At 42.5% G+C, this 17,291-nt stretch overlaps 1 protein-coding gene across 2 annotated transcripts in view; it reads left to right on the top strand.

The window, feature by feature from the left end:
• LOC115468711 (cohesin subunit SA-2-like) overlaps window positions 1-17,291 on the top strand; it is a 312,673-nt gene that overhangs the window by 47,054 nt on the left and 248,328 nt on the right. For both annotated transcript variants that reach the window (XM_030200630.1, XM_030200629.1), the window contains exons 4-7: window positions 2,135-2,231; window positions 5,449-5,525; window positions 7,025-7,096; window positions 15,773-15,977. In XM_030200630.1, coding sequence (XP_030056490.1) covers window positions 2,135-2,231; window positions 5,449-5,525; window positions 7,025-7,096; window positions 15,773-15,977 — 451 coding nt within the window. The remainder of the gene's footprint in view (window positions 1-2,134; window positions 2,232-5,448; window positions 5,526-7,024; window positions 7,097-15,772; window positions 15,978-17,291) is intronic.

The following is a 17,291-nucleotide window of genomic DNA, read 5'->3' as shown; positions in this document are numbered from 1 at the left end:
CAACTCTGTCTGTCATCCATAATTGTCTGACAACACACAGAAAAAAAAAAAAGTAAAAATAAAATAGTCACAATTAATACCTTATACACCAATATACCAGCCATACGGAAAATGCAGACCGTCAACAATATGAAGCTAGCAAGGGATCATAATATCACAATTCTCATGTAGAGCCACAAAACACTTAGAGGTAGTGTGTCATGATTTAGGCTCTACACCCTTTCTGATGTTTGGTGCCACCTTAGTAAGGCCAACACACAATCTCTCCACTGCAAAAATACTATACACAAACTTGTGCAAAAACACACTCATAACCTTAACAAACTATAAACAGCACTAATTCCCAGGACAGGACGAACTACAACCTTACGCGTGGTGTGGAAAGGCAACTGTAATTACACCAGTGCACAACCTAGTGAAAAAACAAAACAAAAAGGGCAGCAAACTATACGCTAGCAGAATACTGCACCTTCCTTGATCACACCTGAAAAACACATGAAGACAAAATAATGAACTGGAAAGTTACCTCAAGAAGTCAGACTCAGCATGCAGCAATACTACAAAAATTGAAACTTACATGAAAAATATCACAGATGCACATTTCCAAAAACTGACATATTCCAATTAATAAATCCTGAATAAAATAGTTTTTTCTTACTTTGTTGTCTGGTGACTTTTTCTGATCATGCTGGCTCAGTATCCGATTGTGCTGCTATCTGTCCTCTTAACTCCATTTCCAGGGCTTCCTTTCCATTTATTTCTTTACTTTCCGCCTTTCTTCTTCATTTCTTGCCCTACATCCGTAAGTAAAAGCTGGGTCCTCCGCAGACTTGACTGTCCAGTGGATCCAGCTTCTGCCTATTTTCTATATCCATGTGCACTTTTTCTCCTCTCTTCCTTTTCCCTCACCTCATCTCCTTCCTCAGTCTTCCCTCGCCTCCATCCATGTCCAGCATTTCTTCTCTCTACTCCATCCACCCATGTCCAGCGACCCTCCTGTCCTCCCTGCCCTCCCCTGCCATCCACCTATGTCCAGAAACCCCCTCCCCTGCCATCCATCCATATCCAGTGACCCTCCTGTCCTGCCTGCCCTTCCCTGCCATCCACATACGTCCAGAAACCCCCCTCCCCTGCCATCCACCCATGTCCAGCGACCCTCCTGTCCTCCCTGCCCGCCCCTTCCATCCACATATGTCCAGAAATCCCCTCCCCTGCCATCCACCCATGTCCTGTGACACTCCTGTCCTCCCTGCCCTCCCTTGCCATCCACCTATGTCCAGAAACCCCCCTCCCCTGCCATCCACCCATGTCCAGCGACCCTCCCTGCCCTCCCCTGCCATCCACCTGTGTCCAGAAACCCCCCTCCCCTGCCATCCACCCAAGTCCAGCGACACTCCTGTCCTCCCTGCCCTCCCCTGCCATCCACCTATGTCCAGAAATCCCCCTCCCCTCCATCCACCCATGTCCAGCGATCCTCGTGTCCCCCTTGCCCTCCCCTGTCCTCCACCCATGTCCAGCGACTCTCCTCGTTCCCCTGCTCCCCCTCCCTCCAGCCATCTGAGTTTCCCTCCCGTCTGAGAGCTCCCGCGAAATGACCCTCTTCTGCCACCCGACCCGGCCGGCACCTGACCCAGCATTTAAAAAAAATCTACAAGCAGCGGTGCGGTGCCTCGCGTCTGAGAATAAAAGAAGAAAAATCGCTTCGTCCGTCGGCCAGCCTTCCCTCATGTCCCGCCCTTGCGGAAGTTACATCAGAGGGCGGGACACAGTGAGGGAAGGCCAGCCGACGGATGAAGCGATTTTTCTTCCTTTATTCTCAGACGCGAGGCACCACCGCTTGTAGATTTTTTAAAAATGCTGGGTCAGGTGCCGGCCGGGTGGCAGAACTGGGTTGTCTAGCGGCACGGATGCGGATGCGGTCGTGATGTGAGGCGAGCAGCGGCGGAGGTCGGAGGCACGAGGCAGAGGCGCGCTGCGTGGGGCCCTATGCGGCCGCCTCAGTCGCCTCTGCCTAAGACCGGCCCTGCATGAAGATAAAATTTTAGGTTGAATGTTGGAGGTACAGGGTGTTTGTTTCCTGGTCTGAAAAGTAGAAGGTGATCCTGTAGTTGAATGCTTTTCTTAAATCTTTCAGTCTGTGGTGGATGACTGGATTGAAGCATACAAGGAAGATCAAGACATAGCTCTCTTGGACCTCATTAATTTCTTCATCCAGTGCTCGGGATGTAAAGGTAATCCTGTCTTTCTGCTTGCCTTTATCAAGTTGTTGGTTGAATGAAGTGGTCATAGAGAGGGAAGCTTTGTGGTGTGTTTGGAGTTGACTGTGAGTTCTGTTATGTGATGAATTATATGATCTCACCCTGAAATAACCATATTAAGAGCTGCTGCTATATTATTGTTATGTGAAATGAATAACAGATTTGGAAGACGTACACATTCCTTTTTCAAAATCAGTGGTTTTAGTAAAAAAAAAACAACAAATTTTATCCTAGAATTTTCTGTTTTTAGAAATCTGTTATCAAATTTTCATTTGTTTATTTGACCTGACAGTTTTGTAAGGGTTTATCTTTCTCTGAGGATAAGCAGGACATCATTTCTCAAAATGGGGTGACATCATCCAATGGAGCTCTGGTGCGGATGCTACTCTATGTTCTACTGCTCATTCAGTAACCTCAATTAAGTGTTAATTAAGGTGTGGAGAAGTAGAACACTTGCATAGGTTGCTGAGTCAGCTTCAAAGAGCCTGTTTAAAAAAGGCCCTTTAGATTCAAAACTATATAAAGAGGAAAGGTCCCACTGAACTTTCTTTCTGAGAAGTTCTGAGAGAAGAGGACATTTCTCTGGTAAGTGAACACAATTTTGCTTTTGTGGTTGGGGTTTAAAGGAGGAATTGTAGGTTAGTGATAGGCAAAATAAAAATGTAAAAAGCAAATTTTATCAACTAATCTCCATAGTCTTTTCCACTTAGTTCTAAAAACTTTGTGCCACAGCATTAACAGATAGAATCTAGCAGGCACTGCAGGATCTAGTTTACTCTGCCCACCCATAGGACAACTCTTCATTTATAGTCAGTTATTGTAATTAGGGTAACAAGCAAGGAGTGCTCTTACAGAGTTTAAATACATTTCATTACCATCTAAGAAAGAAACACTAAATAAATCATACAATAAACTATATAAACTAAAAGACACTTTTATATTAGGCTAATATCCTTAATACTGTAGCAAGTTTTATATTATTGAAAAACTCAAAAACACTAAGTTGGAGTCAGCAGTCCAGCAGCGAGAGGGGTGCTATCCAGTCTTTTACATTGAGTGTCACATGTATGAGGAGTGGCCTAGTGGTTAGGGTGGTGGACTTTGGTCCTGGGGAACTGAGGAACTGAGTTCAATTCCCACTTCAGACACAGGCAGCTCCTTGTGACTCTGGGCAAGCCACTTAACCCTCCACTGCCCCATGTAAGCCGCATTGAGCCTGCCATGAGTGGGAAAGTGCGGGGTACAAATGTAATAAATGTCATATGCGTGTGCCCGAAGCAAAGAGCTCCTAGCTCTCGGAGAACATGTCCGTTCTCTTGAGGCTAGAGTAGCAGACTTGATGGAGCTGAGGGAGACAGAGAGGTACATAGAGGAGACTCACAGGGATGTTGTAGAGAGCCTTGAATCAAATAGATTGAAAATTCTGCAGGAAACAAAACACTTCTTGGAATCACTGTGGATTGAAATTCCATGTGTAAAGGGGAAAAGGTTAGTGATAGGAGTGTACTACCGTCTGCCTGGCCAGCATGAACAGACGGATGCAGAAATGTTAAAGGAAATTAGGGATGCAAACAAACTGGGCAACACAATAATAATGGGTGATTTCAATTACCCTGATATTGACTGGGTAAATGTAACATCGGGGCATGCTAGGGAGGTATAGCTGTCAGTCACTTTTATATTGTACACCATGTTGAACCCTTGATTTTGGGGAAACTGTGGTTATTAAGTACCCCATTGACATTGACCATAGACCAGCACAGAGCAAGACCATAGTCACAGAACAGAGTGAGACCATGGTGTAATTATTGAGCTAAGCCATAGCCTCAGTACAGAGTGAGACTGTTGCCTTAGTGCATAGCGAGACCATAGTCTAAATACAGAGTGAATTCACAGTGCCAGAAGAAACAAGATCGCAGCATCAGGCGAGGATAAAAATGCAGCACTAGTACAAAGCAAGACTGCAGTTTAAATAGAGAGAGTGAGACCACTATCTCAGTAGGAATGGATACCTTGTAATCATAAGGGAGTGACCATGATCTCAAGAAGACAGTGCCATCGAGAGCTCATTTTATTTTTTAATTTATTTATCTATTTTTTATTCTGCACAATCTTGGAATTTTTGGTAGAGAACAATAAAACATATACAATAAAATTAGAGAGTATGTATAAAATCTGAACCCCCCTCCCCCCCACCACAAACACACAACTACAAGGTCCAGCTAACTAAGAATGCAACTTTAAGAAGTAGCCAAATTAACTATCAGAGAAAGAGAAAGCAAAACAGAAATCACAGCTGAAAGTAATTTACAGCGGGAAAGCATCAAAATGAACTGAAATGACAGCTGAAGCAATGAAGAAGCTTATTAAACCACACTGAGAGAAAAAATTAGTAGTATTAAATTCAAAATTCATTTTTTTCAATCCTTTTGGCTATAACTGCACATAGAGGTGCTGCATTTCAGAAATGCATTCTTTAAGAAAGAAGACAGAGTGCCACCTGGGCTTTCACAAGTGTCACAACCAACTCTGAGACAGTTTTTTTTTTTTTTTTAATAAACTGACAGAAGACCTCTTACTATTGTATGATGATTATGGTAAGATAATATCCCCTGGAGGGAGAAAAAGAAGTTATGAAACCTGGTGCATCCAAAGCCTGCTTCTGGCTTAAAGTGAGAAAAAACGCAAATGCTAGTGCTGCACTGAGAGAAAACAAAACACATGGCAAACCACAGGTTGAAATCTTAAGAAATATATCCGGTAGGGGAAAAACAAGAGAAATTCACCACAGAAAGGTGTACTGTAATGGAGACAATTAGTTTATCAGCTAAAGTCCCGAGAAATGGTACCGATACTGAAAACATAAATTGAACTGTATAAACTTGTTTTGACATGTAATCTGAAGTAACTCATAAGTATATAAGTATTGCCATACTGGGAAAGACCAAAGGTCCATCAAGCCCAGCATCCTGTTTCCAACAGTGGCCAATCCAGGTCACAAATACCTGGCAAGATCCCAAAAAAGTACAAAATATTTTATACTCAGGCGGCGGAGGAGAAGGGAAGGGACTTGGTACCACTCAGTATTGCAAAATTCTCATCTTGGTTTCTTCCATGAATTGCATGCATCTGTCTTCATATAATTCAGCAGTAAAATCTAATCTTGTGTTTGTTTGTTTTCTTTACACAGGGATGGTTACAGCAGAGATGTTTCAGAGTCGGCACAACAGCACTGTCATAAACAAAATGAGTGAAGAGTTTGATAAGGTAATTGAAGAATCTGTAGGATTAGCAAGTGATTTCAATTTTAACCAAACAAAACATCAGAAAGCTTTTAACTGCAAGTGCTGCTATCAGCTTCTAGAAGAGGATTTGTTTGAAAAGAATTTTATGTTTTTGTTGCTACTTTTAATGCTGAAGTGGAATTGATGCTGTTTTAAAGTTCATGAACCAATGACTATGATTGCGATAATTTAGTGATACTATGTAATTAAAATGTTTGGATTTGAATTTAGATTTTGTGGCCTCACAGCATTCTCCAAATATTCCAAGTTCCAATAAATAATTCACTTTCTCTTCGTCAAATTTATGAGATTTTATTCCCCAAGGATTCCATCCGGGACTTTTTGAGCAGCAAGTTCAGCTATGTTAGCAGAAAAAACAGTTGTAAGTTTAGTCACCTGTGATAACTAGGTTTTAAATTGCCCGCACAAGGTTTTGCCATCAGTAACATACCAGACTGATTCCAGAGTAATATTGTGTGGCTTCTCTAACTGAAAAGCAGTCAGCTCATAAGTTTAAAAAAAAAAATGAAGGGTATCCAAAAGGGTATTTCATTTCCATCAGGTCTCAAACCAGAAAATCCAAATGACAATGCATATCCATTCATTGGCACTCCAGCAGATATCTTGGCCCTGGGCTCTCATACTTATGTATTTTAAAAACTTGTATTCTAGGTGAATTACAACTTTCATTCATAAAAATAAATATCAACAAAAATTACATACACAACAATAACTAAACAAGCAATAAAACAATATAAATAAAAATAAACACACTAACCCTGTTTCATACGATTGTCATTTTTCAAACTTCAGACTTAAAAAGGAGATAATTTATATCAGTAGAATTAAGCAGATTCATTTAAACTTTCACCAAACATCTGCTGAAATAATATTGTTTTTAAGGCAATTTTAAACACCTCCGAACTTCTTAAGGAACATATATGAGCTGGCAATTCATTCATATGGACACACTCTCTGTGCCTGTTCAGTAGTGGTTGCAGGATCAGGAGACTGTCTCTTTTTCAGCACTCAGAATCACATCTTCCCCCAGTAAAATCCTAGCAGCAAAGCCCCTTCTGGGAAATCATGGTCAGCAATGCAGCATACAAATGAGTCCATTGTTGCACCAACATGAAGGAGGCATTCCCCCAGCTCCTGGGTGGGTACAGAAGTTGCTCTTCCCCTTAGGCACAGTGGAAATCCAAGAATTTAAAACAAAAAACAAAAACACTACAGCTTAGCTTTCAGGCATTCCCCTCTATCTTACTCCGCCCCTCCTGGAAGTCCTTTATTAACAGTTCATGCTAAAGCTGCTACTGTTCATGCTAATGATGTTAGTGCATGCTGTTACTGAATGATGGCTTAAATGCACAAGATTATGATATACAGAAGGACCTTCATCTTGCTAACAGAATAATTATCATCTCTGTTTTTTGTTTCCTTTTCATTCCTAAAGTTGTCTTTCTGCCTTTTAATTTGTAGGAAACTGGACTGCAGTACAAGAAATTCATGGCTTATCCTTGGATTCTTAGTGTTACTTGGCCCATGGCTATGGTAAATAATAGCTTTTTTTCCATGTAGTGAAAGCTACATATGCCCTTTTCTAAAAATCATTTTGTTTATTCACATGAGAAATGTGTATCATAATATTATCTTTGGTGCAAATGAGCAGAAGACACCAGAATTAGTAGGAGCTAATTTATTATGCAATGACAAAATCACATGAAAGGCAGTTCTGTAAAGGGCACTCAGTTTCATGAGGGCGTGCCAAAATGGTAGTGTAAAAATGTACATGCGCATGCCCTTTACAGAATTGGTATGTATATTGTAAAAATATGCACGCACAGATATTTGGTGGAGTATCTAGTGATGTGCAGATGTTGTTGCACATGTGTGTGTCTATACAGCTTGTTCATTGACATCAGAGGCACAGGGACAGAACCAAAATTGGTTCCAACATGAGCCCACCAAATTTTGGGGCTTCTGAGACCCTCCTCCTGGTCAGGCTGTTCCTGGGAAAGGAATACAGATTGTTTCCTGTGCCTGGAAGGAGGAGGAACTACATAAGGATGAGGAGGACCTGGGAAAAACTCCAGAGGTGTTTTAATAGGAATGCTGCATGCCCTATAGAGTTAAGTGCCAAAAGAGGCGTGGAACTGGGAAAAGAGTACAAGATTGGATACGGCAGTGAAGGAGTGTCCGAAACAGATTTCATGTACAAAATAGGTACAGGCATAAGATGGGCTGCAGATATAGTTACTGATATAGGTATGTATGAAGGAAGTGTATTGCATTAAGCTCACAACTTTTTCAGTAATACTCTAGATAAGTTAGATTCCCATCCCTGGAAGACTCACAGTCTTAAGTGTGCGCCTAAGGCAATGGAGGGTTCACGTGATTGCCCAAGATCACAAGGAGAGGCAGCGAGACTTGAGCCTGCCTTCCTGGCTGTCAGCGCACTGCTCTAACCAGTAAGCTACTCCACTCCCGTATCTTCACACTTTCAGTAGGATTGGATGGGGACTGTGAAAGACATAGATAGAGGACAGTACATGTAGACAGGGCATATATGACCTAGCAGCACTGACAAGGCCACATTCCAACTCACCCACCTAAACAGGTCCCCACATGCTGTCATTATATAAAAGTGCCACAGTCTGACAGCACATGTAGCCCTACAATGACCCGGGAATCGTCACTCAGATGTCTGCCATCTTGCCAGCTCCACTAGGAAGCACTATGCCCATATATACCTCCAAACTAGCAAGTTATAGGAAAAATGCACAGGTCTCTAGGGCTCACAGATCTGTTCAGACCTCTGTGCATTTGAAGTCTAAACTTGACCTAACAACATGGATCTCACCACAGAGCATCCTGGATTGTCATTGCAGCCAAGGCTATACTGCCAGAGTGTGAAAAATGAATAGAGATTTTGTTCATTTTTTTGTTGTATCTACTGTGATTATGGGACTAGTAACTTTCTCAGGTAAACTTAGCCCTGGAAGACCTTGAGGTGCAACAGTGTTGCCTACTAGCGTCAGCCAGCCTGGTACTATTACATGCTTTGTCTCTTCTTTGTTTCTCTTCACTGACGATGCAATCCATCCCTCTTCCATGTGATAGCAAGTGTCTGATTGGCCCTGCCAATGTAAGTGAGCCCTGGTTCATCCAATCAGAGAAGCTGTTTCAGTGCTCCAAGACTCTATAGATGGCACTGATGATCTAGAACAGTATTTACTACATCGGTCCTAGAGTTACCCCCTCACCAGTCAGGTTTTCAGAATATCCACAATGAATATGTATGAAAGGCTGGAGCAGTTCCTTTCTTGGCATGAGGCTGTTGCCTCAATTGCCTAGATGCTGAGGCTCAAGGCAATCCAGTCATTGTTCAAGACCCATGCACTTCCTGCAGGAGATGCATCAACACTGAGGCCTTAAAGGAGTATGGAATCCATGCTGATTGCTCTGGTTTCCATCTCCAGTTTATTGGAAGAAGAAGCTTCCCTGGTGTACTGGAGGTCCCCAGTGCCTTAATGTTCTAGACCCAGGCCTGACAGAGAGGTCAGTTGTTCAAGACAGGCAAAAGCTCAGATGGCTGCTGCTGAGTACTTTTATGAGTCTGAATCAGAGCATTCCTGGATACTTGAAGATCTAGGGAGGAGCAGTCCAGTGGTCTCAGATTACTTCCATCAGATGAGAGATATAAATCTCCCCCCAGAGAAGCACTCGTTCAACAGTTTTATCAGGGAGATGGCTAAGGCCGTCCCATTTTCTTTAAAGATGAAGGAGGAACCTAGTGCAGAAACACTGGACATTCTCCAATTCCTCAGCCCCCACCCTAAAGAAGATGAGTCTGTTCCGATTCATAGGATCCTGATGGAAACACATATGAAAATTTTGGAGATCCCTCTCTCTACCTCCTGTTAATAAGAAGATCAACTGTGTAGGTCAAAAGACTCCAAGATTCGAGAAGACGCAGTTTTCTCATGGTCAGATTCACTCTCAGAAAGGCCAAGAGTATAAATACTCACTCCTTGGTGCCTCTGAGGAGAGAGCATGAGGATCATTCTGAGAAAAAACTTACCGTATTTTTTGGACTATAAGACGCACCGGACCATAAGACGCACCTAGGTTTTCCTCCCAAATTTGGAGGGAAAAAAAAGTGCATCTTATAGTCCGAAAAATAGTTACAGGCCCCCCTCCATGTTCCAGGCACCCTCCCTCCATTACAGGCACCTCCCTCCCTCCGTTACAGGCATCTCCCTCCGTTACAGGCTCCCTCCCTCTGTTACAGGCTCCCTCCCTCTGTTACAGGCTCCCTCCCTCCCTCCGTTGGAATTTTAAAACTCCTCACCTCGTCAGTGTGACTCACGGTAGCAACAGTGCTTCAGCGTGCACGTCGCTCTTCACTCAGCCAGCCTTCTCTCTCTCAGCTCTGTGGGCGGGACCAGAGAGCTGAGAGAGAGAGAAGGCTGAGTGAAGAGCGACGTGCACGCTGAAGCGCTGCTGCTACCACAAGTCACACCGACGAGGTGAGGAGTTTTAAAATTCCAGCGGAGGGAGGGAGATGCCTGTAACGGAGGGAGGGAGGGAGGCTACATTCGGACTATAAGACGCACCCCCCATTTTCCTCCCAAATTTGGGAGGAAAAAAGTGCGTCTTATAGTCCGAAAAATACGGTATTCCAAAAACTTATTTTGGGAATACATTTTTCACAGAATGCTATGTTTAACATTCCGCATAGCATCCTACCATCTCTTCATGCGCATGTACATGTGCAAAATTGTGAGACATGTAGTGGAGTTTGCTGATATTCTCCCATGGGAGAAGGCTAATAAACTGTGTGAGCTAGTAGCCAAGGGAAAGGAGTGCAGAAAATACATGGTCTGTGTGACCTGTGATATTTTCAATATGACATCAATATCCTCCACAATGGGTATTGACGCTCTCAGAATTATATGGCTGTAGGCCTCAGACCTCAAGCCAGAAGTGGAGGAGAAGCTTGCTGATGTGCTGTGCTGTGGAGAGAATCGCTTTGGAGATAAGGTGCAGGAAGTTCCTACCCTCATCAAGCAACACGTAGATTCTCTTATCACCTCTCCAGGTTCACTTCTGTCCTGGCCTCCTCTGCTAGGAGGTTTTATAGTGGAGGAGAATGAATGTTCTTACTCTTGCTCTTCTCAAACAACTCAAGAACCTCACTCTTGCACAAAAGAGCCACGGAACCAAAAAAGCCCAGCCAGCTTTGCAATCAAAACCAGCAGAGCATAACCTCAATCCATATAACCATCCTGATAACCTTCCAGTGGAAGGGAGACTGAAGTTTTTTGCAGCAAAATGGCCCCTTATAACCTCTAAATTGCCCACCAAGAGCATCTAATATTAAGTTGTTATCATCAGGAATTGCTTACCAAGGAACTCTTACAGCCAATGTGGTGAAACCCATTCCACTGTGGGTGAAAGAAGGGGGCTGCAATTGGCAACCACTCTTTTTCAAATTGGCTAGCAGACTGCATTTCTTTCACGTATGCCCAGACTGTAGAGAGTAATGTCATAGCTTACGATGTCAGATTTGAGGCTGCATTGGTAGCCCACTTGAGATCGGCCTCCATAGAAGAGACTTGTAGAGTTGCAGCTTGGTCTTCGGTTCACAAATTTACTTTACATTACTGATAGGAGCAGGACTCCTGACATGACAGTTGGTTTGGCCAGTTCTTTCAGAACTTAGTTGGTTTGGCCAATTCCTTCAGAATTTAGAAACCAATTCCACTCCCTAGCCCATTTCTGTTCTTGGTTTCCTTCCAAAAATAAGTTCATAAAGTTATGGTTAGTTCATTCTTAAGCCTTTCCTGTTGTAAGTCTATCAGTTATTTATCCCCTTTTTTGTTGAAAGCAGCCCATTGCTAGGGAGTCCCACACATGAGACTATGTTATACTGCTTGTCCTCTATGAAAACACTTACTTGTAGCAGGTGTTCTCCAAATACAGGAGAATACACAGTCTCACATATCCTCCCTTCTCCCTTTTGGAGTTGTTTTCTATAAGCTAAAGACTCAATAGAGAAGTTGCATGCATGTGTGGATGCCATACTCTCAAAAGCTTCAAATAAGGAAGCTGGAGAGTGGTTCCTGTGCAAGGGCTCCTTTGGGCAACGTTACCCACTTGTGAGACTGTCATTCTGTCCTCATAGACATCTGTTACAGGTAGTTAACTGCATTATCCCCCAGATTCTATATATGGCACCCAAAGTTGCATGCCCAACTTTGGGCACACTTCTGAGATGCACATGGATATAATGAGCTCTGAACCTTCAATATATGGGTGCTAGCAACCAATTATTGATGTTAATTGGTACGCATTAAAATTTTCATGTGCATCTGGATGCATGCTATTCTATAAGGAACTGTGTAAAACTCCCATGATGTGTATCTCAAACGGGGGTGTGGCCATGGGTGCGTCAGGGGTGTTCCAAAAAGTTGCACACAGAATTACAGAATACTACCTAACTACATCAACCTTGGGTGCCAGCATTTACAACAGGTTTCAGCAGGCATAAGTCTGGCACCCAAAAGTTAGGTACGGGATCTGCGCTAAATGCCACAAAACTTGCCTGCTGATAGGGTCCTGCAGCAATGGTATGGTTCTTAGTAAGAGCCAGAGACTTCACCCTCTTCCCCTTTCCACCACAATAGCAAAACACCATCACAAAGAACTTTCCCCTCCTGAAGTCTTCTACTTATTTTCTGCTGTAACCATAAATCTGCACATTTCCAAAATGATCTACTTATCTTAATTCCAATCTATTTGTTCGCGGAGAATGTCCAGATTTGATTCACAGTCCAATGATGGGTTGTAACTCACTAACCATGGATTCTCTCTGCTGGATCTTTTCAGTTCCCTACCTCAGGTTTAAGGCAATTATGCTAGAGGAACGCCTCCTTCAGCTTTGATTTTTCAGGGACCAATAAGGAACCTGATCTTGGGGTACATGTCTGAGGTGGGAGTGACCCTATTTGTACCCTTTCTGTTATTGAATCAGGTGCTGGGTTAGGATCTAACTCTGTGTCAATTTTAAGCACTACCTGTCTTCCTTAAAGAATTTCTATGGCATAAGGCTCCTCATAGGTTCCTGACCCTTCTCCATGTCATAGTGTATAATCTTTTCCCCTCTAACTATCCTATCCTGGCTGTAAAGATTTGGTTTAAACAAATCAGTCAGTACTGGCCCTTATCTTTGTGTCTTCTTCTTTCTTGACTGGCAATTCTTGTTACTTGCATTGAGTACTTTTGAAGTAGTAGCTTCACTTCAAGTCCAGATTTCCTGCTAGGCTGACTTAAAACAATAACCTAGATAGTCTGGGTTACTTTGTCATAGGAGGGAGTTTGACTTTCTTTTTCAGTTTATCAGGATGCTGAAAACTGGGAAGCTAGCTAATAATAAAAATAAAAGGGTGAGAGTAATGCATTTGATATACTGCCCTATTTACATTTTCCAGTCTTAACTGCTGATCTGTAGAAGGGAGGATGTGGTCACTTTCCACAAAAATGGAAGTAAGGAGAAGGTTGTGAACTACAGGCTAGTTAGTCAGACCTTTGTGGTAAGTAAATTAATGGAAACACTTCTAAGACAGTAGTGAGCTTTCTGGAATCCAGTGCATTGCAGAACTTCAGACAGCATGGTTTGGGTAGGACTTGTTGAACAAATCTGATTAATTTGTTTGGGTGACCAGACAGATCGAGGGAGTGAGTTAGATGTGTTGTACTTAGATTTTAGCAAAACCTTTGACACAGTTCAATACAGGTAACTTTTTTTTTTTTTTTTTTTAATAAATTGAGTGTCCTTAGTATGGGCTCTGAAGTGACTGACTGGGACAGGAACTGGTTGAATGGAAGGCAACAATGGGTAGTGGTAAATGGAGCTTACTCTGAGAAACAGGATGTTACCAGTGGTGTGCTGCAGTATTTGTTCTTGGTCCATTTCTTTTTAATATTATTGTAAATGGTATTGTGAAAGGGCTTTCTGGTAACGCTTGCCTCTTTGTGAATGATACTAAAATCTGTAATATGGTTAATAGCTCTGTTGGTGTGGATAAGCTTAAAAAATGGTCTAGAATTTGGCAGCTAAGATTTATTGCTAAAAATGCAGGTTTATATATTTGGGCTGTAAAAACCCAAGGGAGCAGTGCATTATGGGAAGTGAAGTAATTCTCTTTTCAAAAGAAGAGCAAAACTTGGGGGTGATCATATCTGATGATCTTACGGTGGCAGAACAGGTGGAAAAGGCAACAGAAAAAGCCAGTAGGATGCTTGGGTGCACAGAGAGAGGATTGGCTATCAGGAGAAAGGAGACAATAGTTTGTTGGATATCTGGCTCTTTATCTTTGCCTGCTATAAATCCAGTGCTCTTTGGGAAAGGGCTAGACTTTGCCAATTTATGACATTTGTTATTGTACAGTTTATTAATCTTAGTCCATAAGGGATTAACATTACATACCCGCTGTACAGGTGTTAAATCTTCCTTCTTTTCAGTCCTTACATTACAATCCTAAAATCTACAAATTATCCCTAAGCAAATCAAATACAATGAATTAAAAAAAAATCAATAAAAAGAAAATATGTATATTTAGTGCTTAAAGTCAGATGTCTTTAAGTAATCCCACGTATTCACTTACATGGCTTTGATCGGATTTCTTCCATCCCTTCGGAACAGGCTCTCACCTCCATCCCTCTAGTACAGGCTGTCGTCTGTCACAGCCAGCGTGACAGGTTCCACAGTCCACGATCACGCATGGAATCACGTCGGGTCAACCAAAGATTACCTCGGGAGGATAAACCTTGGGGCTTATCCCCAGTTTGTCAGTCTGATATGACAGTGAGCAGTCAGTGTAGGGTAAGTTCCCACACTGAAAACTCCGGTCTTCTACACACACAAAAAAACTACACAGGAAAGCAAGTGTATCTGTAAGTAATCACAAGAAGCTTTATTCCAAATTATAAATCTAATTAAAATTTATATCAGATACAAGCAGTGAATTTGCAAACATAAAAAAGAGCTTTCCTGTGGAGGAAGTTGTGCACAGCTGAACTCTGAGCGACAAGTTCCTGTCTGTCTCAATTCCCTCACAGCCTTTTATAATGCATTTCCAGGCATCTTATCAGCCTGTACTTTGTCCAGTCTCTCTGTCTCTCCTTAATGCTATTTCACAAATACACCCCCCCACACCCTTTATTGCATGTCTGTTTCAACCACAATAAGGCACTTCTGCCATGTTTATATTCCTTAGTGCTCCATCAGCTCTCTTTTTCTTTTTTTTTACTCACCTATCTGCACATTTTTCCTTAGAGGCCCAATCCTGTCTGTGGAATATCCACTGTTTACACAGCATGCTATAATTCACACAGAGTTCACATCACCTCTTATACTGGGACCATTCTCTGCAGCTGGATAGCCCCAGTTGGATAGACTCTTTTTCCTCACTCTTCACTCTAATGTTTTTTTTTTCCTATCTAGTCCCTCCTCATCAATCTTATCTTCTTCTCCAGCCTCTCCCTACCACTTTATCTCTTTTTCCTTCATCCAGCAAATATACATGTCTCTCCCTCCCAACCTGCCCATCTGTACCATTACCTTCCTTCCCCCCAGTTCTTCCCCTCATTCTCTCTCTCTCTCTTTTCAACACTGTTCTCTCTCCCTTCACCTTTTTGATTTGGCAGCCTTTAATGTTCTGGCTGGAATAGGCTGATTTTGCCGCTGCTCTCTCAGCTTGCTTCTGCTACCAGTGTTTTTGGCCATGCAGACCTGCTACTATTCTGCTATAGGCTTGACAAGTTACCTGGTTCCAGGAGGGAAAACTTTTGACCCAATGCTGGTTTTGCTTTTATATCCCAAAGCAGTGCGGTGCTTGAAACAGCTTTCTAGAAGAAAGGAGAATGGGACTTGACATACGACCTTTCTGTGGTACAGTCAAAGTGGTTTACATGTTATATACAGATACTTATTTTGTACCTGGGGCAATGAAGGGTTAAGTGCTTGCCCAGTCACAAGGAGCTGCAGTGGGAATTGAACCCAGTTCCCCTGATTGGGTGATGCATAGGTAATTATTAGTTGGGAAGTTAAAAACAGAGATCAGCTATATCCTAAGGCAATGTAACTTGAATAAATCAGGAAAGCTAGATAGATGTTTTGTTGCTTATCTGCTGTCATATTATTTCTATATTTATTTGACATAGGACAGTGAAAATTATCCACTCGTGAAACCAGGGTCTTACTGGAAGAAATTTAAGACCAACTTCAGTGAGCTGATAGTGGTTCTGATGCAGCAGAGCCAGTATAATATAATCTATGATGGCTACCTGATGGATACAGTCATTTCACTACTAACGGGGCTGGCAGAATCCCAAGTGAGAGCACTGAGACATACCAGTACATTGGCAGGCAAGTACAAAATATGAATATCCAAAAAGAATTGTATTGTTTTTGTGACATAAGTTGCACTATGGCTTCTCAAATACACATGATTTTTACTAGAGTGTATTCACATTTGTTTATAAAATATTGTATGATTGTGTTGTGAAGCCAAAGATAAAGTGGATTACCTATTTATATAGCATCTGCTCAGAGCTGCCAAGTTAACCAGTTAAAAAAAAAAAACTTTTTCTCCAGTCCTGGTTTTAAACTTGCATCCCCAAGCAGTATTGTATTTGTAGTCCCTTAGTCTACCCATTGAAATCAGTTCTGTAGGTCTCAGGATGTGGTTGGTAGAAATCAGGACTGGCTTAAAATCTTCCCCATAGACACAGACTTGTATGTTCCTTTACACAAATGCACACTTAATTTACACCACCACATTTCACAAACATACAATGCGTATATCCCCTCCAATCATGTTTTTTCTGCCACTCTATTTAGACCTACTTTGCCATGCCTCACGGTGTGTGCTAGAAGAGGCTTACTTAGATTTCAGCAAAGCTTTTGATACTATTCCATATAGGGAGCTCATAAATAAGCTGATTAGCCAGGGGGTATGCCCTAAGGTGTCTTATAAACTGGTTGAAAGATAATAGAAGGGTTTGAAGAAGGATGCTGCCCTCTCTCTTAATAGCACTCCCATCACAGTGTCAGAGCCACATTAAACCCCATAGTCCTTCCCAAGGGGGAAATGACATGGGAGGGGTGAAGCCAGGAGTGCAAGGTCTAGGAAATATAGAAGCTGAGGCCATATCTAGGTTAAGGAAGCCCAGAAGGAAGGAGTGACTCTTCACAGCATGAGCCTCCACCACTTATATAGAGAAATACTGGAGAAGAGGAGGCAGGAATGGGAAGCCAGAGGGAGGGATGTTTGTAGGGGAGGGAGAGAGAGATGCTGGATAACAGTAAGGGACAGAAGAGGGTGAGATGTTTGAATTGGGGTGAAAAGGGATGGTAGAGAAGGAGAGATGCTGGATAACTGGAGGGGAGGAATGTTGGACATCCACCATCTCTCTATTCCTCTCTGTCCTTACAGGAGGCAGAAAGAGATGAGAGAGAGAGACATCTTGGAATTGGGGGTGGAGGGGAGGGAATGATAGATGCTGGACAATGGTAAGGAGGGAGGAAAGAAAAAGGAGAGATATTGAACTCGAGGGAGGGAAGAGAGAGAGAGAGAGGGATGCTGGACTACAGGGGAGGATGACAGAAAAGAGAGAGAGATGCTGGATCATGGGAGTGGGCAGGGGGGAAGAGAAATGAGACTGGTACTTGTCAGGCTTC

This window comes from Microcaecilia unicolor, chromosome 4, assembly GCF_901765095.1.
Source record: "Microcaecilia unicolor chromosome 4, aMicUni1.1, whole genome shotgun sequence".
Taxonomy (NCBI): Eukaryota; Metazoa; Chordata; class Amphibia; order Gymnophiona; family Siphonopidae; genus Microcaecilia; species Microcaecilia unicolor.
Note: the sequence above shows the minus strand (reverse complement) of the source record. Positions and strands in the feature narration are given on the sequence as shown.